The sequence below is a fragment of the Varroa destructor genome, unplaced genomic scaffold (assembly GCF_002443255.2).
Source record: "Varroa destructor unplaced genomic scaffold, Vdes_3.0 BEIS01000005.1, whole genome shotgun sequence".
Classification (NCBI taxonomy): domain Eukaryota; kingdom Metazoa; phylum Arthropoda; class Arachnida; order Mesostigmata; family Varroidae; genus Varroa; species Varroa destructor.
This window is the reverse complement of record NW_019211458.1, coordinates 1,639,878-1,667,867: the sequence shown is the minus strand read 5'-3', so window position 1 is coordinate 1,667,867 and position 27,990 is coordinate 1,639,878. Positions and strand designations below refer to the sequence as shown.

The 27,990-nt window shown below is 39.8% G+C and overlaps 1 protein-coding gene and 1 long non-coding RNA gene across 14 annotated transcripts in view; one reads left to right on the top strand and one right to left on the bottom strand.

Annotated features, from left to right (window-relative positions):
- Positions 1-27,990, bottom strand: part of Gprk2 (G protein-coupled receptor kinase 2) — a 108,938-nt gene that overhangs the window by 29,409 nt on the left and 51,539 nt on the right. For 7 of the 9 annotated variants that reach the window (XM_022809506.2, XM_022809508.2, XM_022809507.2 and 4 more), the window contains 2 exons: positions 13,755-13,867; positions 7,758-7,838 (listed from right to left, as the gene is read on the bottom strand). In XM_022809506.2, coding sequence (XP_022665241.1) covers positions 7,758-7,838; positions 13,755-13,867 — 194 coding nt within the window. The remainder of the gene's footprint in view (positions 1-7,757; positions 7,839-13,754; positions 13,868-27,990) is intronic. The other 2 variants (XM_022809509.2, XM_086990763.1) reach the window with 1 other exon arrangement.
- Positions 14-27,990, top strand: LOC111252094 (uncharacterized). Of its 5 annotated transcripts, XR_015328897.1 has the most exons (7): positions 14-2,503; positions 2,755-3,250; positions 3,424-5,563; positions 7,153-7,454; positions 8,049-8,149; positions 25,731-25,847; positions 26,669-27,990. It is a non-coding gene; the product is annotated as an uncharacterized LOC111252094 (long non-coding RNA). The 5 variants fall into 5 exon arrangements; XR_015328901.1 differs by lacking the exon at positions 25,731-25,847 and having other exon boundaries at positions 14-1,746; positions 7,153-7,421; XR_015328898.1 differs by lacking the exon at positions 25,731-25,847 and having other exon boundaries at positions 14-2,074; positions 7,153-7,421.

The window sequence follows — 27,990 nt, the reverse complement described above, 5'->3', positions numbered from 1 at the left end:
TGGAAATCGGATATATTACTCTAAAAGTTTCTGAACAGCTAAAAGTTATTTCTTATTTGCAAGGATCGCAGTAGAGAGCGCCTGAACTGGCACCCTAACGCCTTTTGTAAGCTTTACTACAGGGTGTTCGAGTATTAGCCACTAACGCAATCTGCATTTTGGACCTAACGCCATGGTACCTTAACACCGTGTTATTATAGGAGTTATAGAAACGACATTAGGATGCCTCTTATAAACTGTGCTGCAATTTAACCCGCTCTTTATTGCAATTATTTGGGTACCGTTTACTACTTTGTCAGACTTTGAAATTGAAGACCTTCTAACTGTCCAGACTCCATTAGGTTATATACATACACGCAGCGAGGCTTAGAGCTTGAAACGCTGGGCAGTCGCGCAGCCTTTAGCTTACTCTGACGTCCATGTTCTTTCCTAAACAAGAAGCGAATCTGCACAAGTGATTAGGCATATTAGCGTTAACGAAAATGAAGCACGGAAGAGAAAAATGATAAAGAAGAAAGCCAGCTGTGCTTAAAGTAGGTGGTAAGACAGCCCTTTGATTTTTCATAGAGCCAATAGCTAAGCAATGGGGTGACAGAGAACACGTCCCCCATTTTCCATGCGAAATTCAAACTCAACCGTTGGCAGTTGCCATCTATTTCGCGACAGCCGCTTCGAAAAGCGGGTCCTTTCCTTACCACGACGACGATTGGTTTTCTGCAGCGCCCTTTCTCGCCACCGCAGAACACTGCACTATAACACTCAGCCGAGTAACGCTTCCGGCAACGAGCAACGGCAATGTTTATCGTACACAGACTGTTACTATTCCGCCCACCAACAAGAAAGTGTCGGGAATATTGATGCAGCTCTCTACTGGTGCTCTGTTTCTCTAAGAAATCTTTAATCCCGCTGACCCCAGTCCAATTTCTTTGGCGCCGCCGTCGCAATAAGTTATGCTAGCGTAATGTAAGGGTAGTGTTGGGCCTTCGGTCGTTTATTATGCCACTGCGGTATTCACAGTTACATCGGGCTTGACCGAGGCTATTTGTAGGCATTTGGCCACTTGCCGAATATCGATTAATCTGCACCGCCCCTTTTGGCCGATCCAAAAGAGCGTGTTGATAGTCAGAGGAAAAGAAATCAGCCGTACAGAGGGCAGAACTGCATGCTGGCTTTACCCAGCGTTGACAAAGTACTATTTGCAAAGCTTCTCCGTATATCGAGCCTGTATATAGAGGCAGCATATTATTAATCTGATATATGTTCACGCGTATCGATTTCAGGATCATTATACTCAGCGGCTTAGTACTACTCGATGCCTTTCTTAGCCGGTAACAACTGACCCAAAAGCTATAACTTCAGCGGCCTGAACTGGTCTATTATTCCGATGTTGCTGGTCATTATTCCGGCCAGCAACATCGGAGTTATGTCAGAGGGTACGGCTAGATTCTCACGAAATGATTTGTGGTGGCTTACGACCGGCACCCCGTCGTGCATATCTAAGCGAAAGCCTCTCGCACAGGTTACGATACGTAACTAACTTCATTATTGAAATCAGGCCCGGTCGTAGTTCCTACTTCAAAGGTCGCCACCGCAAGTTGCCATTGAAACAATTCATTCATAATCTGCCTCAGTCTATTCACAGCCAGTGGTCGAATATGAAGACGCTCGCCAGACGGGTGGTGCAGCTCGCTGCTCAATGGAAGTAGCCGTTAAAAACGATTATTTTACCCTCCCATAGAATATACGGTAAGTATCCAGCTCTCGTAAACAACGTTATCATATCACTATCTATTTGCCGACAGAATAATTTTGCATCAGTTGACTTAGAGACAAAACTGAATCAGTTTACAAGATCAGGCTGTATTTTGCTGAGCCTGTGAAATAGGCTAATTTGTAGCTCAGTAAACTAGTAGCATAAGCATTACGTACGTAATATAGAGGTGCACGTTTTTCTTACGGTTAACGCGGCCCAGAATTGCTTGAAGTGGCTGAGAGCGATTATCTCGCCGGACATTTCGCCCGAATTTCTCGCCGTTATCGGACGGGAAAGATCTAATTTCTGCCAAAATGCATTGTAATAATATTCGAACTATTTGCATCAAGCACATTTTTCTTCGTAGAAACCGATCGACGAAGGAAAAATATGCTAGATTTACAGGACCGAGGAGTTCAGAGCGTTGCCTTTTCTGAGTTTGTTACAAGACTATGTTAGGACGCGATATCAGGAACGCTTTTAGTGCCTTGAGCGATCGATACAAAACACTACAACGAAATACACTTTGTTGTGGTATTCGTAACGAATGTCTCGATAGTCAGTGGGGTCAAACATACTCCCCTCAATAATCGTTTTGCAATATGTACACTGTATATTCTTGTGGCTGCTCCCTTTCGAAAAGCATCCAAGTGTGAAGCGTAATGCACCTGGCTTTCACTGAGACTTCGCGTGCGTTCCGCTCTGTTCTGCTATTTCCGAGGGGTCTTCGTAGCGATCAGTGTCCGTAAGGTATCGTCTCGCTGCCTTGCCATAACGCACGCAGGCCAACTCCCCAACTATTGGTTCGGTCTCTTTTTCACTTTCAACATAGAATGGTGGTGCATCCTTTGTGGCAAGTTTCTTCGCTAATGGGACTTTTGCCCCGATGCTGCCCCCTTGTCATTTTGCTTTCTTCTATTATTATTATCACTGCTACTATTGCCTCTCTTCGCATATGTTCCTGCCATCCTTCTTTCTGCTGTTGGATCCGTTTTTTACAGTTCCTTCACATTGTGCATTGGGCAGTTGCTCGATCTCCATTACTGGCAGGCGAGTGGAACGGAAGCCCGACAGCAGAGTAAACGCTTTGTCACCACCATGATCGTCGCGTACTCACCATTAGTACGGAAATACCCACCTATAGTCGCCATTTTAAAAAGCTGCTCTCGTGCCAGGGCGACAGCATAAAGATAACGATGCCACAACGCCGTGGTATACGACCACCCCATCACTACCTCATGCCATCACTAAAACCATCATGTATGGCTACTGCGATTGCGGCCACTGGCCCCATATCCATTCACTGCGCTTCTCCCTTATTCTGCTTTAACAAGGTCGGGATAAAAAAAAGACAGCCAAGGAATAAAGATATTGTGGAACGACACATATGCGGAACAAAACGCGCTGCAGATGATGGCACCACTGGCGCAGTCGTTACGATCTGCCTTCACTATTCCTACCTGTGGATAGCGTAAAGGCCAAAGACAATTCTCTTTTGTAATGTTTGTTTGATTTTTCTCCTTCGACAAATTATCTTTAGCGGCTCGTTGCGAATACGCTAGTAACATACAATAATAGATCGCATACCACTACAATGTTATTATGTCAATTTGGTTAGGTACTTCATCGACGCTACAACGCAGGAACGTAATCGAGCGCTTCCCTTTCAGGCACCGTAGTGCTGCGTATCATCAATCATAGTCTTCACCGGATGTGTTCATACTACTGGAGTCGTAACAGCCTTAAGTCAACGATGAACCAAAAAAAAACGAGGTCTTCAATATCGCACAGATGGACTTCTTCTCGAGCTAAAATATAAGTTCATTGTTTACAAATCCTTTCTTGATGAGACTGAACTACAGTTTGCATTTAAATGCCAGGTAATTTGGTAGACTTAACGTTCAGAGCTGGTTAGTCAAATTCCTATGCAACCTATTGGTCTACTGTGTAGGGATGATACGTGGAAATAATATAGGAAACGCAATATAACAAGATCTAGAAAATTAGAAGACATGATGAGAACCCTAAGCACAGCTTTGATACGCAGCTTCGTGACGATAACTTGTTGAAAGTCTGGATTTCTCTAGCCGAGGATGCTCTTTGAAGAGTTTGGCTAGTTCTTATAATGAAAGCCTCATTCGGTAAGATATCCGATAAAGTAATACTGGAGCAAAGAAGAATTGCTTTAGGATGAAGATTCATGTACACTGTGACTGCAGCGACGAACATATAATTATCATCGATTGCACTGCGTCTTTTATTAAGAATCCTGTTCGGCTTTTTTCAATTATGGCGGAATACATGCGGATCTATTCTACTTTAGCAAACCCTCTCTTTCGAAGATGATCTAGACTAATACTTTTTCATTTTGATGCATACATTACCTATATCTTCCGCAGTTGCGACGCTAAAGCTTGCTAGTCCGATACATTTTACAAATACCCTCAGATCATCTGAAGATCCAAAGCTACACGTAAGAAATGAGCCTATTTTACGATAGTCTATACAGTTAATTAGGCCTAACAGATCGCCACAAGCGAGTCGTCCATGAAAGCACTATCGCATTGTTTAGATAAGCTTCACTTACTCGATTAAGACATATTAGCACATACATTGCTGGTAGCACTGTAGAACTCACCATAAAAAAACATGAACGTATCTACCCTGCAGAAGTACGGGTGAGGTGATTTAAGATCTCAAATCATTTGAAAACATCGCTGAACCTCAATTGAGCGGTTAAGGTACGATCTAAAACTTGTCAGTCCGATGACTTACCTACTAATATATCGACAAAAATAATAAGCATTTAAATCGTAGGTATCATAGGTATTTACCTGCATGATTACGGCTGTCACCAGTTTACCATAGTGAGCCGTCCATCGCCAAACGTAAGTAATAATAATAATAATAATAATGTGTATTTCGACATGTTAACATGAGCTCTTGTTAAAAGCCTGATAACTACAGCAGCCGGATAGCTACATATGACAATATGATGTCGGATATCACATTTTATTCCCTCCTATGCCACTTTCTGTATTGAGAACAACACAAACGGAGTGCAATCAATTGTTCTATGGTAGAATAATATATACATATATATATATATATATATATCGGGGTTAATTAGTGAAGGAAACTGGGTCGAAGCAGAAAGGGCAGGTGCCATTTTTGAAAAAAGTTTCGTCTTAATAGGTACCCATAACGTATATTTAAAGAAATGGGAAAATCAGAAAATTTATTGCGGAGCTGCGCATCCTATTTACTGTTGTGTTTCATATTTTTATTTGCGCGAAATCTTGACATAGATCTAAATCTATTCTCAACAACCGTTCTGTATAAGCGAAACAGTTGCTATCGTGACGCCGACTACCTTATTATCGTCCACCGCTAAATCATCGTTTGACAAGGTTGCTCGTTAGGCCACGCATGATGTAGGGACGGCAAGGGAGAAATAAACCACTATATGCTTAGGTCTCGTCGTTAATAATTAGATGTAGGAGTACGCAGACTCCGTACCGCCATCATCAATAAAAGCCCAACTGTAAGAAGATGGAACCAGAAACATGTATTAATTGCAATACAGGGAAGCTGTAAAGGTGCCATTGGATGTAGACATTTTGTGGTGCGCCCAGTGGGTAATAGCCGTCGATTCCTGCTGATGGGGTCGCACAGCGGGAGTCTAAATTGGACATACATACCATGTTCTTCCGACTTACAACGGTCTTTCCAAGAAGAAGGGCTTAGCGCCCCAGAACCGCTGATCTCATCCCGTCACATTGACTATTTGGTAAAGCTCAACGTTTTAATGTGAGTACACGCTGTCAGTGAAATATATTGGTAAAGAGCAACAGGTTGATTTTTTTGTCACATTCAAATAAATTAGACACTTGTAGTGAAATTTTCTGGCGTATGGAGAGGCCGTTTGAGAGAGAGGAAATATGTAATGTGGCTTCATTTGATATACGGTTCAATTTCCCTTTTATAGCTGAGAAAAATAGAAAGGAAACAAAGGAAAAATATGGGGAAGGGCATTTCCAGCATTGATTTATTGTGACATGTTTTACTTAAGGTCATTCTTGTGTTCACATCCAAAGTTGGTGGCAGCTTATTATTTTAGTGGATTTCTATTCCCATAAACATTGCTTTTAGTAACGAATTTTACCTTCTTCGGGTTTGCCTTCTTGATATTTAGTTTTTGCATCAACTCTCCATACTTTGGCGTTCACCATCTATTTTCCCACAGATATGTTGTTATTCAACGATTACATAGAAATCATGCAAACTAGGCAAATTATTTAATAAAGTAGCCTCAATCAATAAACCCTATAATCAAAAAAGATAATTTTCCGCGACACGTCAGGTAAAATTACTGATAACCCTTTTCGAAACACAGAAGATATCTGTTACATGGCAGTGGTAACAAAGCTATATATTTAAACGAAAAGTTATGGCTAGTTACAATATTTCCAGCTAATGTAGCTGGTTTACACGCGCTAATGGATTTCGTCTGACGGTAACATTTCAGCCCGATAACTTCATATGTGCTGCTTCCATAGAATCACATCAAATACCTTACTTAGACACAGGTAGCGGCTAATGAGGTACCATTTATGGGATTAATCGAGTCTATCGAGATTTTGCGCTATCTAAAATACAACAAGGTAGGTATATTAAGCTTAGTTAATTCCGCTGTCGATTCCGGATCGGCCATAGCATCCTTGCTTCATCCTTCACTGCTCATCTACCCTTGAAGGCCAAGCTGGCCTCAGACACTTCTACAGAATGTGTCGCATTTCTCCTCGAGCTACAGCAACTGACCTTTAGGCCCTATCAAAATTTTTAGAAAAATGGCAGGACAACAGAAAAACTGCATCATTTCATTAGGAGTTATATCATAATGCTAGTTTTGTGCAAACACAAACATTTTCGTATAAGAACAAGACACCCGTTCATAAGAATCATTGGCGTATAGTAGCATTAACTTCTCTGGTAGAACCACCACCGCCTTAAATAGAATTTGCCTCCTGATCTATACGAACAGCGTTCAACTATAAGGTCAGCAAAAAGTCTTTTAAATTAAAGAACATAGCCCAATTAAGCACAAGCCTTAAAATACAGGTATATCGACGTTTCTATAGCCTGCCAGGAGACTCTATACTCTCGTGATAAATACATCACTTATAGCTTGACTATGTGCTTTAACTGTTCAGAAGCAAACGTCATGGACATGTGGCGTGGATATTTGCCAATGCGTTATACTGTAAACTTCGAGACTCGGAATGAAGGTCAGCTCACATATAAGTCAGTTCTAGTAGGCGTCAAGTGTAACCTCACGACGGCCTAGAGGGCATTCAATATAATCTTATGTCCTCCTCTACTCCGTGACTGAACTGTAGATGGTACATGCGCGGTCCATCTGCAGCTACGCTCGAATAAGCTCACTTACTTCGGTCGGTCGGTAAGCTTTACCACATCATACAACAGCGAGCGGAATCAGGAGGGCTAAACAGAAGCGTCCCTGTTTGGTTGAGCTTTTCTACTACGTTGGTATCGACGTTCTGGACCTTTGAAGCACCTAAAAGGATCCCCTGCCTTCAAGCATGATAACACCATCCAGCACTTCTGCCAGCTGGCGCCGTTACCTCATCTCTGACCTGCTGTTCGAGTACTTACATTTTATGCATTATAATTTGTAATGGTAAGATTGTTCGCTACCAGGAAAGTTTAAACTTCTTTCGTTCAGGTTTTTCCAGTTTTTCGGTGAATACCTATTCAAAGGGTAAATTGGGGTAACCTAAATTGTCAGACTTCAGCTTTTGACCGAAAATAATGACTCGTAGTTCTTGAATTCTAGATATATACGAATGCGAAGTTTCACCGATGGCTAGATCTGTCTAAGAATATCTAGTGTCAGAGTTAGTTAAAAATAACTTAATAACAAGTAAGTGCCAGTAAACACCGTAGCTTTAGCTTGACGTTAATACACTGCACCTTTACTGACCGACTCACTGCTGAAATAATTGTTGAGGATTTCTTCGGCAGCTGAAAATCTTTTCTCTTCCACTTGGCACTCATAGCTCTCCTGAAATGCAAATTATGTTGTCATATTACAATGAGTTCTTTACCCGTGAACTTCGGTCGCATAGACAATCACAGTGGAAGAGCACGTGTTATTATTTCATTAAAATATTGTAATAAATATTTAAATTTAATGATTTTCACATTGTACAATGTTTGATCATCGCTTCGTAACTATGCGACGTATTTTGATCACTGTTTTTTTTTTTCTCAGGAAGGATGAGATTAAATCCGTCGGCCATTGGATTATGTTGTGTGATTACTCTTCTATAAAATCGCACCGTTACCGGTAGAGCAGACGAACACGCCTTTGATGTAAGCTATTACGGAAAATTTTGAACTTCTCTTGTAATTTCCCCGAACGATCCAACATTAAGCACATAATAGTATTTTCACTAAATCGAGATATATTATATATATGATTTACTATATTTATCAACCGCCTGGCCCACGACCTTTAGAGCTATCGTTACGCCCAAACAAAGCGTGTTGCGACTGTTCAAACGCGCCTGTTAACTGCTCTGTACTACCGTGTTGTTTTGGTCACACCATACGCCCACCGTAATTTCGGGATAGCTTTTTTGAACATCATTCTCCCAGATACTATATTTGTGTCATAATAGAAATCTGTCGACTTACTAAGTTTTACTACATACTACTTTATACATACAAAGGTTTGTGCAGTCATCTATTGTGCGCGTATTCGGGTAGTGGTTAAAGAGCGAAGCATGTTGCGCCTCTATCGTGTACGGCCATTTTAAATTTAACAAGTCAAAGTCACATGCTTTGCATAAGAGCCACGATCTATTATATTATATATACACATACAGTAGCTCAGTAGAATTTCTCAAGAAATTCTCAGCAGTTTCGCAATTACGGGGTACCGTAGTTGTGAAACGGACGGAATGAAAATATGACACACTTTTCTACAGATATACGTGGTAGGGCACCTGGTGGATCGGCATGAACGATCCGGCGATTCTTGGCAACAAACAATAATCAACAATTTCTATAAGAAAAAAAACGAGTCCGTGAGCAACGTTTGACGCTAGGACCATGTACAAGCGTGCGGGCTCTGCATTGTTAAATAGAATATCGTCTACATAACGGCTGCTTCGCATAATATAATCTAGTGAATCTTAATGATGCGGTATGAAGCATCGAACTAGCCCGCACAACCCAACCGCCTAGGAATCACGCCCGACGTGCAAGCATGTACGTACAAGACATGGCTCTTAACACAGGACAAACCTGCACCATTTTCCACTATCACGTGTTTCTGTTATCAAAAATTCTGAGTCTATATTTGCGTTTACTTTTCTTCTATTTTACTCAGCAAAACCGCTGCTGATTCCAGCAGTCCATTCCATTCCAGCCCGAGATCAGACATTAATAATAATTCTAATTAATAATAATAATAATAATTATTTTTTCGTATTGCTGCTGGAGACCTTTTAAAAACAGTTGAATAGCAGGATCGTTGTATATCGAAACTCGTCTCGCTCAAACACGACTTCTGCAGTGAATTAAAACCTGCGCCGTTGAACTATTTAATTTACAAATTTACTAAGGCCAAGGAGCTGCTTTTTTGTTATATGGCCTCCTATTCACTGCAGTGTGTTGATCTATGGTCCCATCACATTGTATAGGTTACTTCCTTTTGTATTTTTGGAGCCCGATGGTATCACGTCATTCTTACGAATTTATGTGACTCATACCAGAATCATATAAGGCCACATCAGAAAGCACTCGTCTGATTTTTACGGAATGATAGGTGCAGCCGAGGTCCTCCTGCACTGAACAGCATGACCGTCTATAAAAAATGGCCGTTAAATTCCAAATCGAAGTGATAGAGTCGTGAGATGTGGACTTTTGATGAGCTTCTGAGTCCTCTAACCCGTCTCCTGTATGGGAACCGTCGAGTGGCACACGAATATCATTTTCGGGTTCTTAAAAAATCCCACAGTCGCTGCCAAGGTGTAGACTGTCGTTTTCGGGTATCCAACAAAATTTATACATGCGATCACAACGTTTTTCCCTGCGTCGGTAATGCCCGACTTCTAATTATACTAGTCAGGATGTTAACGTTCACTGTTTCACCGTGACAACACTACTCTAGCATCGGCCATAAAACAGGCTCTTTCTAACGATCATTAACTAACTACCAAAGCATTTTTTACTGCTATTTTCCGTTCGAAAGTTCAGATTTATGCGACCTAACTTGGTGTCGAATGCATAAAATATGGCTCAATTTTTAAGATACCAGTGCTTTGATTTCGCACCACCGAACTTTAAATCTGAATACAAATTTTTTCTTTTTAATTAATTTTCGCAGCTACGATTATTCCGATTCTTGTTATTTTATTTGTACATCATGTAATAGTTAGACGAACATGTACAATCTGCACAGTTGCTCGCATTGAAAAACAACTTGTTAGTTCGTAAGTGGTCATAAGTTGCTGTTGTTATTATGTACAGCATAAAGTTTCGTGATTTTGCAGCCAAACAAGTTCTCCTAAGTGCCCGAATCAGTTATGTGTCGTTATTTTTACGTTTTCATTTGTTATCTGTCGCGGTCGTTTCCCGACATGTCCTACAGCTTGCCATCGTTAAGAGGCCATAGAGTACTAACAAATTATCCCAGTTACGACGCGACAGCCTGATAGGGGACCTGTATGGTAACAGATTCCTTGGACTACGTTAAATAATGGTACCATCAAAAAACAATGACCCGCCAGGCTCGATCGTCTACGAATCTCAATGAAATCAATATAGTCTAGTCATTGTAATCGACACATCACTTCCATCAAATCTGGAATTATATACATGATTGAATCAGTAAAAAAATATCGAAAGCTATTATCAGCAAAGCAAATACTTGTTTATTTAGTAAAAGGAAAAGGGTTGAAAATTCTTAGGTGGTTTTTCTCTTCTTGCTGGCTTAAATTTTTCTTACCGTTGAAATAAGCTCTTCCGACGATGGATCACAAGTAAAACTTAAATCATCTTACTTCATTGATATTATCATTCCACTGGTAAAATTTGTGCACCCATGAATGAAACATGCCATTCATTATAGCTTATGTTCTAATTCTGGATACGTAACTTCATTAAAGTAACGTATGATAATTTTTCTGCGTAACACGCAACGTTACGTTACCGATTCACAAATATAATTCTTAATTAGATTAAGCGGCAGTAGCAAAACAGAATCAATGGACGTATACCCATTTATTTCGAACGGCTGGATCGCTCTACAAGAGCGTTCGAAATTTATGTAGCTAAAAAATTACACAAGGAGAGGATATAAAATGTCCAAAGCGATGCTTATTCGCCAAGTACGGGAAATCAAGCTCAATTTTAAACATTCAGCATTTAACAACTCTTCCAGAAGAACCATATGATCCGAAATTGTTCAGAAACCTAGGACTTCATCGTCCGATCGGATAAGACTTTTTTCATATTAGCGAAACGTTAATAATATATATATATATATATATATATATATCCGGATGGCAAAACATAAGGCCGATTTTCACGTCAAAAACGAATATCGATGAGTGATGATGGTTTTCTCTTTAAGATTTATCTGAACAAGAAAGCCTACGATATTATATATATAGAAAATCAATATAGTAGCAATAGTGGTAAAAATGAATTGTTATGTGCTTTTTATAAATTAACACAACTATGTTAACAATAAACACGAATTAGTTTTCCCCAGTTTATGTATGTATGTATGTATGTCTGAGTGATGTCTACGTTATCTGTTACCCCGTAACTTCGACTCTTCAAGATCTATCTAGTGTTCTACCCCATCTATCCGTGCCCGCATGAGTGCCTTTCCATCTATATCGGATCTCCTTTATTTCACGAGAGCATCAGGTTTTGTCGTTCCTTACATGCACCAAATCAAGTTAGTTTTGACAGCGTATGCTGTAAGCGATGCTCACTACAGGGAAAAAACGGATCAAAGCTTCTGTAATAACTGCGCATGCGTCCATCATTCAATCCCATTTGTACCCATCGATGAACTAAAAATTGACAGGATTCAATGTACCCGCATGTTTACGCCGCCGCTTTCTCCAGCCTTTCCAATCGTTTTCGAAGTCAGTCGTAATGCCTTTTTTTTTTCGTTGTTTCCTAAGTTCTGGAGCAAATAAAAAGCACAGAAGGCTCGATCTGGTGATTGCGGAAATATAGAGAACACAGAAATTAGGTTCCTCTGTGAAAAATACGGCTGAATAGTAGCGTGTGGTAGGTGCATTGCCATGACGAAAAACCGATGACTCGTTCTTTCACGGGCCAGGCCTGTTTTAAAGGGCAATTGTGCAAAACCTTCTAAAAACTTTTTAATAACATTTATTAGTGATAGTAGAGTCACGTGCTATAAACTCACAATGCTCAGTTTTCGCATGGCTGAAAACGGCGGTAGGGAGACGGTTGCTTTTTGACCTGAGTCCTGCAGCTTTCTCCGACTCGCGTTTGAATTTGAAGCTATGATGCTTTCGTGTACGACAGCCACTGCTACTAACCATTGCCCGTAATGGTGCCTTAGAGCAACTCCGGCCTCTCTTCTAAGTAGTTTAGGATTATCAAGAAACGGTTGTTGACTATCTGTATTTTTTTGGAATTCTGCACAGTTCCTGCTGTGAGCCGTCGAGCTTCCAAAAGATCTCTCGAAATGATCCAACGTGACTGGTACGAGATGATTAATCTGTTTACGAATTTACTGGGGACAATTTGGATTTAGCATGACTTCTTTCCTTTTCCTAGCTTTGGCCCACATTCGCTGCAACCACTCGTCCAGAACGAGAGTTGTTTTCAAGACTCTCTCGTCCGTCGCTACACTCGGCAGGACTTACGGCCTGGTTCCCAAAAGCCTTCTGCAGCACTTGTACCAGTTTTAAGCCCCTGATTTCGCCGTCAAAACAAATACGCTACAAGATCTTGGGCACTTTTGTTTTCTAAAAAAGATAGCACGCCCAAAAGTCATTGACTTTTTTGAAAGAGTTAGCACATGTCTGAATGTTTTGAAATTTAATCTGCAAATAGTGGACAAGAAAAGGACACAAGCCCGACTGCAGGCCCGCCTATAACCGACAGAAGTCGAGGTTTTTGTTGGTACTTTTTTGAAACGGCAATGCAGCGTACGCGTGTACAAGCAAAATCGTATAACTAACTCTACGGGAAAAAATTTCACTGTGTTAGATGCTATAGATACGCGCTACAGAAGCGGCATTCGGACGGCTCTCGTTACGCCTAGAGGTACTTGTTAACTCTCAAATTAGGACAGCTTCGTAAGCAATTCAAACGTCGTTTCCATTTGACCGCTAGAAATACAGAAAATCATCCCGCTTGTGAATGGCATAATACTGAAGTTTTTCAAATAGTTTTTCGAATTCATTGCTCGTTTAACCAGTCGTAGCGGTCCCGAATAAGTAGTTGGAAGTACGCTTACTCAAGCTAAGTATCAAGCGTTTAGAACGCCATCGATATACCCATTATAACGCACCCCCTTTATCTAGCAACTAGCAGCTTATTCGATTTTTATTAAGGCCGTTTACGGCCCTGAACTTTAGATCACCGAATGACTGTAGAATGTGTGCCTTGTCGACATACGTTCCATTTGAATACTATATGAAAATTTCGCTTGGGATTAAAGGTTAGCTAGCCGGTAGTGGTAATAGTGCTTAGCATATTGCTGGTTTCTGCTTGTGTACATTACGCATGCGTTATACCAAAACTGACTGCTTTATCCGCAAGCCGATGCTTGTTTCTCGATTAAGATCAGCTAAGTTTTGTGATACGCCAGCGGGAGGGCAAAACAAACATCTAGATCCTCGTAGCCGATTGACCAAAATTGAGTCTTGCTCAGAAACGACTTGCGAAAATACCTCGAGACATCACATGTACTTACGATAGCATCAAGAAGCTCAATGCAGCGCTTTAGATGAGATTTCGTCGAACAAAATTCTCGAAAGAGCAGCTTTCCAATCGGCTGTCGTTCCACGATAAAAGAATAACGACAATCTGGAAAGATCGAGTGAAACGAACACAGACAGATAAATTGAAAAAAACACACGTTATTTACGAAATGAACTTGATCCGTAACTTCATTTTCTACTTATGACTACTTTTTGCTTATATTCGTACGGCTTAATACGTCGTAAAAGTAAGGCTGCTATGTCAGATGCCAAAATGTGCACGTCTATTTTCTTCCAGCCCCAAAGCTAATAAACAATAGTGTATTTCCGTTTGTTCCAGTAACAGTATAACGTAAAAGATATGACCACCTAGTCTTGACTAAAAATTCTAAGTGAATGACTCAGCTTCAAGTTGCACTGAATCGTATAGGAATCGTGCTTGTTCAATTGATAAATATATCGTATAGATTTATACAGCACGAGGGAGACAAACGCGCGAATATTATAGTAGTAATAAAAAAAAAACAAAAAAAAAAAACAACCGATTATTATCACTAGCAGTCAGGGAAGCGTAGAGACTGGTGTGAGTCATATCGGCAGATTTCTCCTTTGTATTCATCAAAATGTAAATACCAATTCAAATCTGTGTAACAGGCTGGAGTGTTGTCTCTTTAAGTAAAGGAAAATTATCATTGTCCGACTTGTGAAGAATGACTAAATTGGTGGTGTGGTATAAACACAATGAACTCTAGCGAGGCTGTGTAACGCATAGACGATTCGGCCATTGCTATGGACGGCACATCTTGATTTGGCGCAGGTTCTTGCAGCGGGTGATGGTGTTAAAAACTACGGAACCTGTTTGCCCCCAGCGTTCGTTAGGTTAACTAATGCGGCGGAAACCGTGCATAAAATCGATACCACTACTACGTACTAAGTTCGATGCTTCTCACTAATGTATTTACGGTATTGTCTTGCCAGCTTGCTTTATGTCTAGAGCACATGACGCTCAACAGCGTCCGCGAAATAAGCTAGTATTATGGCACTCTTTTTCGTCTGCTGCACGCACTGATTATGTTAGATATAGATGCTATGCGTAAAAGATAATTTAAATCGTGTTGTGATTATATTAATAATGTTGAAAGTGCCAATAAGGCTAGATTTGTATTGCATTCTGCCATGACCGGATAGACTCGAGTAGGGATTTGATCTTGAAGAAAGACATATTTTCAGATATTCAAATTGTCTGAAGACGAAAACGCATCTACGATAAAAAAAAGCTCATTGAAAAATCTTGAACAACTATAAAAATAATGTCATACAAGACTACGAAGTTTTACGATCCTTTCATACGTTTAGTATTTAAGACGTTTAATATTCCAGATAATTTTTAACGCAGTGCTAGAATCGTACGTGTGTAGATCACACTGTCACTGGGATAGTTCGTGTTTTTCCCGTTGAAGCAATTGGCCTATCTAATACCAAAATCAGACAGCATATGAGGAACTCTACGTTTCGAGTTTGACGTCCAGTAGGGCTGTTTGGCATAAGTTTCATCAGACGTCTTAGTCCTGCCCAGTCATCATGAAACGAAGCCTGCCTACAGCCTAGACCACAACATGTCCCTACGTTTAGCAAGCAAACACATTATCAAGCTATCACGGGGGCGCATATGAGGAACTAACCCCTCGATACTATAAAAGTAGGTAATGTGGACTTTCAGGTAGTACTAGGTCTTTCCCCTAATGGCGAAATTGCTTGTCCTCGTCATGTGTTGACAAAAAGTAAAAAGTTTTCTAAATGAACCGAAAACAATTGGGGATTGAAGAAGTGTGACCATGACATGTGAAAAATACGTTTCTATAGTCTGGCATTTTTTTTTAACTTTATTGTACTATTTCTTGCAGTTAACTTCTACTTTTCACTGTGCTCGAAAACCAAACATGTGCTGTGAGCGCTGACAGAAATCCCCTGTAATCAGTAAATCGGGTGTCTGGATTAAGTACAAATTACGAGGCTAGTTTATTGTGCGACCCTTTATATTGGAAATGCAGATACCTACTAAGCACAGGATGATATTGTCAAAACCTTGTTGCTATAACGTATCGAACAAAAGTAATCGAGAAGATACTTACTTAGATGTCATTTCAAAATCAGAACTGCTCACTGAACAGGCCTTTTGAAACCGCTCGAAGGGCTCAATACATATACACAGCAGTTTAACTATACCAACCATAATGATACAGCTTATAAGAATTTAACTGTATAACGTCTTATTGACAAGTAATGACCAAAACGAAAACTTGCGGTATGGCTTTATTCCAAACTGAACATTATATCTAGAACGTTGAAAATTTGACTCCAGGTCCGGAACTTCATAAGAATATATACGTGTTTAACACAAGAAAAACGGAATGGGGTGATGATGGTGAATAAGCGGCAGCATTCACTTATTATACCACATTGGGGTGATGCCAGTTCCATTACTACATTTAGTCGCCTTTGGTAATTACTTCATATACTTCGTTGGCACGCAGACCGGCATTAGGATATCAAGTCAAGATCACATATGGCGTCTGTATAAGAAAGAACAACGACGGCGAGCGTTGACTAGCCAAAGAACGCATGCCGAAGCAACCCGCCCCTTAAAGCGTTGATGACGTCCAGAAATTTACCTATGTTGGCGCCATTCGTTCTAAGGTATGGTGGTATCATCGTTTGTTGATTCTGTAGAACAGTATAACCGTGCGTGAAAGCACCTTTTGGTGACCGACTCCTTGAAAGCGGCTCCTTCAATCGACAAGAGGATTTTGCAAGCAAAACAAAAGGTCAAGGCTGTCCAAACACTTTTGAGAGGATGCCGTTGGCACAGACGTTCGTGGATGAAGCTGTGCCTATACAAAATATGCTCATATATAATAGCTATATTTACAAGAAAGCATCTATAAAAGTGCACCTATACAGTAGCAGGATACTTTTAGATTTTTATTCCAAGTAGATTTCGCTTGAGATTTTTTAATTAAAACAAGATTGCCGTTGACGAAGACTGATGCAAGCTTGGATATGTCTAAAAAAAAATAGTTCAACGGTACGTCTCCGATCCGACAGGATCAACAATTCGTCGGTGTGTGATAATCTGAATCTCTAATAATTTGCGAAGCTAAATTGAGCTACAGGTCAGATTGAAATGCTCTTTACCATCCCTAGTCTGGTCGGAACTCTTTAATATACTATTTGCCTGATCGAGATAGTAGCCCATGTCACAACAATATGATCTACCGTCGAGTGAATAAAGTCTGTGCATAAAACATCAAAAAAAAAAAAAAATATTTACTTTTGAACGTACCAGTTTTGAAACATGCCGTATTACCTTAACTTAAGAAGAATAACTTATGGTGAAATACAAGACCGGAACTTCAACTTAGCATATTTGAGTCGATATAGCACTTCGAGATGGTCAGTTCTATTTTCTCCAGGGATCTCGCCACCGCGTCACGTTCTATTTCAGTTCATTTCCTAGCCTATCCCATTTTGCACCGGCTTACTGTCTTTTTGACGGTGCAATAGAGGCGGACAATTGGTCACCTCATTCAGCACGATTGTTAACCCTTCGAGGAACCGCGTCTTTCTCGGTTGGGTAAGGCCAATATGATATAAGAATTCCTTTGGTCTCAACCACAAGAAGCTCTGTATAGTAAACGCATGGGAAGTATAGGCCTAGTGATGTCTATTATTATGATCCTTATTATGAGGATTATTTTAGTGAAGACATGCTGAATTACCCTCGATAAGTACAACTTTGGTGGCACTTATTGTTGCACTGCTGTCTAGGTTCTATTTAAAAGGTAGTTTATCAAATTAGTTTTTTTTTTTTTTTTTTTTTGTAGTTTTTCGAAGCATTCTAAGAGCCGCTGCGTCCTGTAAATCGCTTACTGGCATTAGCATAATCAGCTTCCTGGAAGCGCCGCATCTTGCCATAGCGTCGTGTTTTCTACAGTACAGCTACTGTATTGCACAGTATAGAATATAGCTAATTCAATCAACAAGCAAACAAAGGAAAATCGTACGAAAGGGCAAGCGACCCTAGTTACGAATTCGTCAAACATTAAAAGGACAACTGCAACAACACGTAAGGCGCAGATGATCTGCGTACAAATGAAGGAACCTTTTCAAATGTATACTAGGTCACGTTAAGCAGCATATTTAAGCACTTGTCCTAACTACATGTCATCAATCGCGATTTTTAATAAGCCCTATCCATCAAGAATATCACGGAGGTCATACAATTTTAAACCACCCGCATAGAATTTATAAACTATATCCTTGAAAATTACTTCTTTTATATGAAGAATAAATAGGAATAGATTCGATAAGGTCGACCAAGCACTGGATCTTCTATTCACTTTTACGCTAGAATGTTGCTCCGTAGGATAACCCTATATGCAGGCTTTGGTTTTGTTGTCCATCTTAAGATAAGGCGAAATGGGAAAAAGACTGTCAAATTACTTAGAAAGGTTAAAATATAAGCAATCGAAATTTCATTCTTCATTTTGATATGGTGCCCACAACTATGCAATCTGACCGGCTATAAATTTTTTTTGAAGATTTTCCATTCGATGCACCCTTGGTCCACGGGCCCGTAATTTTCGATATCTGAATTGTATGTATATACGGAAAGGTTGTTACATCGGACAGAACCCATACGGGCCACTTCGTTTTTCCTAACGAGGAAACGTGCGTTCCAAATTTGATTACTATTGAACTTCTAGAACATTTGGTATTTAGTGTTAAAACATGGAGTTTTATGGAAAATCGAAGTATTTTTTCCATTCATTTGATCAGCTTTTTGTTAAGTGATAGAAAGCAAATCGCCAGCTCATTTTTCAGCCATATTTATTTTTGCATATCCCGAAAAGTTGTATCTCCAAAGGCAAGAAAAAGTAAATGACGTTTCGTAAAAGAATTTGCATTGAGTTTTATTCCAGGGGGTTATATGGGTCAGGATGGGGTGGGGCCATACGCACCACTGAATTTCGAGCATATGCCAATCAACATGTGGTGTATGCTAATTTTGCACAGATATTAAAGGCACTAAATGGCATCAGAGCATAATATAGGTTAGTAGGAATACCTACGTATGTACATATGTCAAGTTAAACTGAGGTATCCTCGTGTTTCCACTCGTGCCGACAACGTGTCACTCATGGGCGTTTTTGACAATTTTGGTATAGCGCATCGGCCGAACAAAATAACACTATTGATATACCTATGTACGATTTGTGGATAGTAACGAGCATGGTCCAGCATTATTTATGCCAGAATCACACATGAGCACGACAATAATACCGGCGTTAATGCGGTTTTTGAGAGCAATAGCCGTATTGGGATAGTACCTTCTCACTTCTCAAACAAGACACAACTCGTGAATGTACGTGAATGTACTCGTGAATCTTGGACCATGTCAAACCTGTGAATCAGTACTTCATTTGGGCCTGAGGTAAACAAATGGTAACCTTTAACTCGCGTACTTTAAGGGAAAATGACCGCAAGAGCTTTTCTTCTCTAGGCATAATCACAGTTTTTTTTTCGAGCTTTTCTCTCAAAATTTGTTAAATGACTCACTTCTTTGTACGAAATCATCAATGACCCAAATAGCTCTCCTTTGACTCATAACTTAGCCTTATGGAGCTATATGAGCCAACAACAATATAGATGTCTTTAAATAACATCTCTTAGAAAACAAATACATTTTTTTGTAGAAAGAAAACAAATAAATTTAGACCACTTGATAGAAAAACATTTAATGAATATACGGTTTTTTTTTTCACTCGTGGCTCCGATGGTTTTCATTATTAAGCATACATTAGCATGCATTATTATATTAGGCATTATTATATTATTAATATATTATTATATTAGGCATTATTAGCATTAGGGGTACTAAGGGCCGCATAGTGCCACTGCGTTTTTCGCAAGTTTACCAGGAAAATATTTTCCATTTAAGTTAATTATTCTAAAACAACTAGTAATAACAAGTCAAATAATGACGAATTTGAATTGATTATTTGTTTTTATTGCACTTGGAGAACACTTGAAAGATACTGGAAAAGTCACATTGATTGTTTGTCCTTGACTGTCCTTTGGCCTAGAATGTTTTATAGCTTCCGTCTTACGAGTTTTTTTTTTTATTTCACTACTACAAGAAGCCGTGAGAGGTGCACGCTTAGGTCTGTAGCTGAACAAGTTTTGTGTGTGGTATTGTTGATGTATAATAGCTTTGTCCCTTATAGGAGACATCCTTTCTTCTAAAGTAGCCCTTTAACAGTATGATATTTCAAATCATGGCCGTCAATATCGCTCTGTGGATAGATACTTTTTCATGAAAAAGATTTCTGAGAAATTTTTTGCGGCTATGTCGAGGGTCAGACCCGCGCTTTAACACACCTAATCAAAGGACACGACGGCTCGAGTCTTCTCTCAGCCTCTAAGTCGATCGTAATGTGCCCTAGATTTAGGGAGGCCCGGCTTTGTAGCGCATCGTTGCTGAATCTTCTAGACTATCCATATTCATAAATAGCACTGCTTTACGCCTCCGACGTCGTCGGTGAAGCATTGCATGTACCTGCCTGCCACACGCAAGCAAAGGAAGGTTGGTGATCTTTTGTCGTGAAAATTGTTGAGCTGAACGCAGGGTTACGCGTACCTTCCGCGTCGGTGATCCAACACGCGTCTACCATCGTCTCCTTGCGTTGTTGCTTTATTTTCACCAGGACGCTTTCCGATTGCGTATATAAGGGTGGGGCATTCGAATTTGGACATAACTCCTGGTATCAAAACGATTTTTTACAACAGCATAGCAAACTCAGCATAGTGTAAAACAGTGCGTCGTTTTCTAGGTTTACGCCAGGATGACTTATCCAATGTATTCACGCAGGACGAATTTCCACTATGATGATAACTTGTTCGCCCGAAATAGCCGATCTACGTCATTTCCAGTTTCTATGTAACGTCTGAAAAGCCCAGAGGATGGGAAATAAAGCTTAGATTTAAAGAACTCGAAGATCATCAAAATGTTCAACAACCATTTCTGATGCGTCCGTATATTCACGGCTATTTGGAAGAACAGAATATGAACCGCCAGTCGGGTCGTCCAGCGGTTAATTTGAGATTTTTTGCGCCTTTTGTATGTATTCGTCAGTTCTAGTTTTTGCATTTCCGAGATATTTAGTCTGCTGACGGCCCCAGAAATTAAACTCCGCTGGAACTTTTTATCTGTAGAGTATTTGCCTTTTTACACGTTTTGTCCTCATTAGTCGTTTTTATTCCTTGCATTATTGAAATATTTGGATATTTCAAAACAAAACTTCATTCCATTAGAACGCTTTAGACAGCCTTTATTTATCAATATTGCTTGACTCACGGCCGCTATTAAAAGAGAAAATGACTAGTAAATAGTTTGAGCCCTAAATTACAGATCACGGTTAATAATGGTTATATTTAATAAATACGATCGTCAGGAATGATACTTGAACAAATTCCTGGATTTAGATGTCCGACTCTGTACATATATCTACTACAAGAGCCTAAACGTTTCTCTCAGAAAAATATGTTTTTTTTTTCTATGTCTGAATGGCCTCATAACAGGCACAAAATAACAGGTCATTGGCCATCTCAGGAAAAATTAGTTGTAGCCGCTTACGGTCGGAACGCCAAAGGGCGCTTGCCTTATTTTCTACCCTTCTCTTTTACACCTGTGACCAATGCTTCTTGATGACTTTCTAGCCAAACTCCTGAAATTGACATCTTTAGAGTAGTTAAAGGACAACGGGAAAACAAGTCGGTTAGTCGTCCGAACTGCATTTACGTCATTGAGCCGGACGATGCCACGAATGAATGAATGAAACGTAAGGCCTTTAACATGACTCTAACGTGTCGGTAAATACTATGCTGACATGTTTTCTCTTGTTGCAACTGTGCAAAATACATTTTTGCATTGAATCTTGGGCTTTCCCTGCACGAAATATCGAAGCCCCAGCCCAATTTAGAATGTCATATCACTTTTATCTGCAATATAAGGTAAGCGAAAAACGTCAATTTTACAGTCGACGTTAGTCAAAATCGCTAACTTCCTAAACTTCCATCTAGCATGCGCGGGACTTCCAGCATATATCGATTGGCTGTCATAAACTTGACGAATATCTCGTGACTTGTTTTTAGTAGCTGCAGAGGAACGGTTCTGGCAAACTGACCTTATTTGGGGAAAAGTTTTTACACAACTTTACCTTGAAGTACACTTTAAATCAACCATTAAAATAATTGATAATGATTTCTTCAATCACTCTAGTCAAAGCAAGCCTTGTAAGTATGGACATATTGGCAGCCATTTCGCTTCGAACAGTATTTTTTTATCGCAACACTGAGGTGTCCTCCCCTTTTCACCGGCTCTCACCGGGAGCGATTTGGTGGCAAGCAAGTAAAAGCCGTTCGAGTAAATGCTTCACGACTTCGTCTGTATTGCCTGTCAATAAAATGAACGGCAAGCACAACTGAGAGACGTCTCTCAAATACAGCATCTAAACTGAAACAAGATTTCGCGGGCTGCTTATCTATTCTTTGCACAGCAAACTCATCGCGGCGAACTTACTTTCCCGTCCGCCGTTTTCGGAACTTGAACAAAAATAAGATATTCTCTAATCTCTTCGTCGATATTATAAGCGTCTTTGGTTACCCTCGATCGATAGTGCACCGCTTCGCCAATAAATATACGGACGCAAAAGAAGCAGAAGAAACTTCCAGCACAGCAGAACGAAAAATCGGTGGACCCGGGACTTAAGAGATGTTGTCTAAAAGTGCATTTCCGACAACCTTTTGGGTTCGGACATTGGTGAAGGAATTTTACGTAAAGAGACGTAACAGGACATACGTTGTAAAGGTCAGACCGGCTTCATGAGGACAATAAAACCGATTTTCCAGTTTCATTTTTATGCTATTTATTGGGAAATTTTCTCAAGAATGAAACGGCAGGTAGCTTTCAACTTTCTCTAACGACACAATACTTATCAATGCAAGAATCAACCGCTAGCGTTATATCTGCGCCAGGATTTATATTTATCTATTATTTATATATGTAACGTTATGTTTGCGCGTGACCCAGGATATGCGTTTATTTAGGATAGAAGCAATGTTTCGACTAATGTTTATGCTTTGGGTGTGATCTTTAGGGAAAGAAACATTATGCCAATATACTTCTTTCAGAAAAAAAAGCGAATGTATGACGGAAGAAGCGTATCTGCATGTTCTCTAAACTGCTATGGAATAACTGAAGTGTTTAAAAGAGGGGCAGAAATAGATAGTGAGGCGACTCATACTAGTCGATTAGCGCTGCTTATACAAGCGTGTTCCGGAATAAGCAAATATGGCTGCCAAACAGGTTGAATTTACTACGTGTGGAGCGTTATTGAGACAGATCCCGATATACATTCTTGACCCGTTCACTCGTGCTGTCACATCTGCAAAAGAAGAATTTGAAACGAATTTCGGATCGGTTTAGGTCCTGAAATTATACTGTAATCGTGGCGGATCTCGCCTATGTTAAGCGTGTATGTGTTCCTGTAGATACACAGATTTAAGGAAAGCACATTAGAAACGTCCACAGTTCGATGCCTTATCATCTATGGCTGCCAATGGCCATATGGCTTCCAAAAAATCGGAAGGGAATTTTTACTATAATTAAATGAGACCAGAAGGGCAAAAAAGTTTTTAACACTTAGCAAATCAGTCAGGGTAATCTTAAGTCTCTAGAGCGAGTGTGATTACCTGGATCTCTGAGCGACCAGAGCATCTATTCTATGTCGAGTTATTGATTTATACTAATATACCTATTTTTTCCTGGATTTTTTCAACACTGTACATTTCAGTTTTTTTAGACTATTGAATATTTGAAACCTTTAACCAGCCAAAGCTTGAAGTTTCATTTGTAGAACATACATGTTGCCTAGCTGCCACTACGTTAAACGTGCCCAAATCGCGCTAGTCATAGCCGTTGGAAAATTTGACAAAAATACATTTGGAAACCTATTTTCACGTGTTGTCAATGAAAAGTTGCAAACGCTTTCGGAGTGAATGATAGTTAGAGGCAAACATTTTTCATGGATGTATGAATGTACCGACATGCTGTATTTTTTTAGCTTTTCTGAATAGCTCGACTGCAATAGCCTGAGTTGTACTTGATTTTGAACTTTCTTTTCGGTTAGAGGTACAATTATCTGAAGATTTTTAGTTTTTTTTCAATTTCTTATTTTTCATTAAGCTGTTAATTCAGTAAGTGATAGAAAGTGCCCCGTAATCGAAAATTAACAATGCGTTTAACTGTAAAAACAGGTGAGTAAAAAATAACACTGAGCCGAAGGAGTCTCGATAAGTAGTCATGTACTTCGCTGGTCACATATCGATAATGAACAATCAAGTATAGCCCCTTCCGAAATATTTATCTTAAGTTTCACTCGCTAAGTCTGTGTATACTTACAACAACGAAAGTCTCTTATCTAAACTTCACATCAGAACTTGTTTTCAGATCATTTCTCTAAACGAGGATTCTATTAAGATAGCCTAGGCATCTTTTTCCTATCCAGCTAAATCAGTTAATACATCTTGTTAAAATAAGCTAGTTCAACACATGAGATAGCTAATTGTACGTAGCTAAATATTTTTCACAAGCTTCAATATTTAGAACACACTGAGTAATTCTTTGCTCGGCTGTAGTGAATTAGTCTACCAAGGAGTTGCGTAAGGAAATCAATGAAGGACAAGACCACCTTCGACCCAGGCTGTCTGGGTCTATGCATGGTAGGATACCAGATGCGCTCACCAAGACATCGTAGTTCTATGAAAGATAGTCGACTTACAATGTACAGCAACCGAATATTTGTAGCCCAACGCAGCTAATCTATTTTAAGTTAAATAGTAAAGTATGCAGCTTTGAAGCACCGGTGTTTTGGCAAATCAATACCATTTTATGCCGGTCGTATTATAAATCTCCGGTGCTGTTAGCAACCAGACAAGATTTTAATAAGCTCATTGAGACTATGACTGAGGATCGTGCCATCTCTGCTAGGGACTGCCTTTGTAGTCAGAAAGTATTATGTTTTTTTGCGACCGAATGAATAGAACATCTCTCACATAGTCCAACACTTCTCTGTCGATAATTCTTCTCGTACAACTAAAGTACATTTCCTCTGTTATCTCTGTGGGCATTTGCATTGGAAAAATATGATTGATTCACCAAAGGGTATTGTTGTAATGTATGAAGCGCGCTTGAAGTAGAGTGTTCGAGTGACACCGACAAGTCAGATGTATGTTCTGCCCAATTAATCGCTAGTGCTCAGGCATAGATTCAGTAAAAACAAACCTAGACGGTTACCGAATTTACTCATTGAAGCTAGATTATCAATTTCATTGAGCATAAGTTAGTCATCCGTCATATAAGATCAAAAATCGACTATGGCTTAGACTTCAGGTGATAAGGATATTTTGTGGCGTATGGAGACGATGGCTTGGCCATCATAAATAGGAGCTTTTCAGAAAGCCAGAAAAAAACAAACGCTTGTTTGGTAGCTGTGCTCTATAATATAATATGAGAGGAAATTTCCATGCATTCGAGACTTCATTTTGTTTGCAGTGGGAAGATTACCACCAAGAGGTGTGTCTTATATACATTTTAAAGCTGTCTGCGACTTCATGCAGCAGATATACTTTTTAAAATGGACGGCCCGCTTATTGTTCGTCGAATATAACAAATTAACTTTATTCCTTCCTGCGATTACGGTCGCCGCATTCATTACGGTCACCATAATTGTTATCATAGTAGTCAGTATATGGCGCACCTCTCTTCTTTTCTATATATTCGCTTGTGAAATCACTATAGAGGTTATACCATGGAGCCTCATTTCCCTTTTTTTTTTTTATCCTGCCAGTCTCTCATTCAGACGTCGTGCATAGCCCAGCCACGGCTTTCCAGGACACACTGCACACAATTACATTGCATTGAATGCTACCAGCTTGCTATTACGCATTGCCCTTTCTCTTACGAGGTAAACTTTTCAGGTATAAAATTACGTTAGGTGCTTTATTCTGCTCCAGCTTAGAATTAATTCCCGTTTTTGAATGGATTCGCACAGGCCAAACGCAGTGCTTGCAGGTAGATCGAACATCCCTCTACATTTTCTAACATACCATGCTTTGAACTTTGTGAACTCATATCGTTGAATATTCTTAAGGTTATATGCGCAGCCAATAGCATTAGGTCCATTAGTAGGAAATGCGAGATAGCGACCTTTAGCTTTTCCTATACGGTTCTTTTTTTCCAATCGATATAGACCGCTGTAGACGAAAAGCAATGGTGACACAAAATTTATAGTATATAAATCGAATTCTTTCGACGAATAAACACCGCAGGTTCTTGCAAATGTATATATGGTTAAGGGAAGCGTCCGCCCACTCCCGATATATGACGGCCTGCGATTATCGCGAAGTGCCCACTCTCATCACAAACTATGAGTCACTGTTATAACCAGGAAAAGCAAGTGTCTACACAACTGATTTTTCGTACTGTCGCCCAAAAACATTCATTTGCCCAATTTTCGTATCCCTTTACATTGACGGAGGTAAATAAGTATGTTCCTATATGCACCAAAACACAAACTTTAGAATGAGTCGGCTTATGCCACAGCTTTAAACCTCGATTGTCAGATTAGCTTTTGAATTTTCTCCTTGGACTTTTTGAACGAACAACTTACGATGTCCTTAGTAGTAGATCCTTTACAGAATGCAAGCTTTATACTAGGATAGAACTCATATTTGTAAAACAGTATTTTCTGATTTCTCACAATTCACTGTATTTCGTCTGCTACAGGAATGGGTGGCTATAGCTGAGTCAAGTATCCCGAAGAATATCCTGATCCCGAAGAATTCAAGCCCATATTGCAACAAAAATATGACTTGGTGCCGTTTTAAAGTACGAAATTAGCGTAACCGGGATCTAAAAGACGCTGCCTGGCACTGGCCCACCACTTGAGTTTGATGGTGACCATCAAGCCGTTTAAATGGCCGTTTAAAGAAGGAAGACCGTCAAGCAACTCGGGATTTGGCCAAAAAGATGAACTACAGCCATACTGCAGTCGTTAACCGCCGCAAGTCTCAAATTGGAGTGTACATCGAAGGTTGGAGTTTGGGTATTTTATGGATTGTTTGGATCTGACATGAAATTATAGCTTAACGTTGCACCTTAGTATTTCGTCTGGTATCCAGTCTCACGCAGCTACGATCACCGATTTTGCATAAATTTGTCACCGGCGATAAGAAATGGTGCTTTTGGATCAACATGAGCCAGAAATAGGCATGAGCAGCGCTAGGAGAAAAGCTAAAGCCGAGGGTACAACCAAATCTTTATCCGAAAAGCGTTTGGTGAAACTGTAAGGGCATGATTTCGGCCCACAGCCGATTGGCACTCTTATTTGGCCTAGTTGCATCGGATCAGCTATGGTATTTAAGAAAGAAGTGAGCCAAACGACTTCAGTCCATCCTACTTTATAACATCACAAAGCCACAGACGGTAAACATCGTGAAAGCTGCCCTCCTGGACTTCGGGTGAAAGATTTTGTTGCCGTTCTGCATATTCTACGACTCTTGTGCCGATTCATTTTTACCTCTTCCATTTACTGAGTGTGGCCATGTTTGCGATACGGTTTAAAAGTTTAAAATGTGAATGGAAAACTTCTGCGAGATGAAACTCTTCTGGTGAGATGGCCTATATCGTCTAAGGAAAAGATCAGAAAGAGTCGTAAACAATAATTACGGAACTAAAATACATAACATAGCAACTTATTGTCACAAAGATAAAACATGCGATGTCTTCTATTCATGAGTCTTCCAACTTAATGCAATTTAATTAGGATGGATTATGATGATTGTGTACACTCCTAGCGTTAGCATAGTAAGGCACCTTCAGCCTTGGCCTATGACGTCGTTGGGATTTTAGAGCTGCCATTATTTGGGGCAATAATTCGTGTAGAAGTAGTAATCATAGCTACATGATATCTGTAATGTGTGTTTGAAGTCATGCGAATACAAATGACGCTACAATCTGTTGATCGTGTTTACCGTCATGCTATAATATAGGTTCTCCAAGCCTGGAAGGCGTAAAGGTACTTCTAAAGTACTCTAAAGCAAAATGAA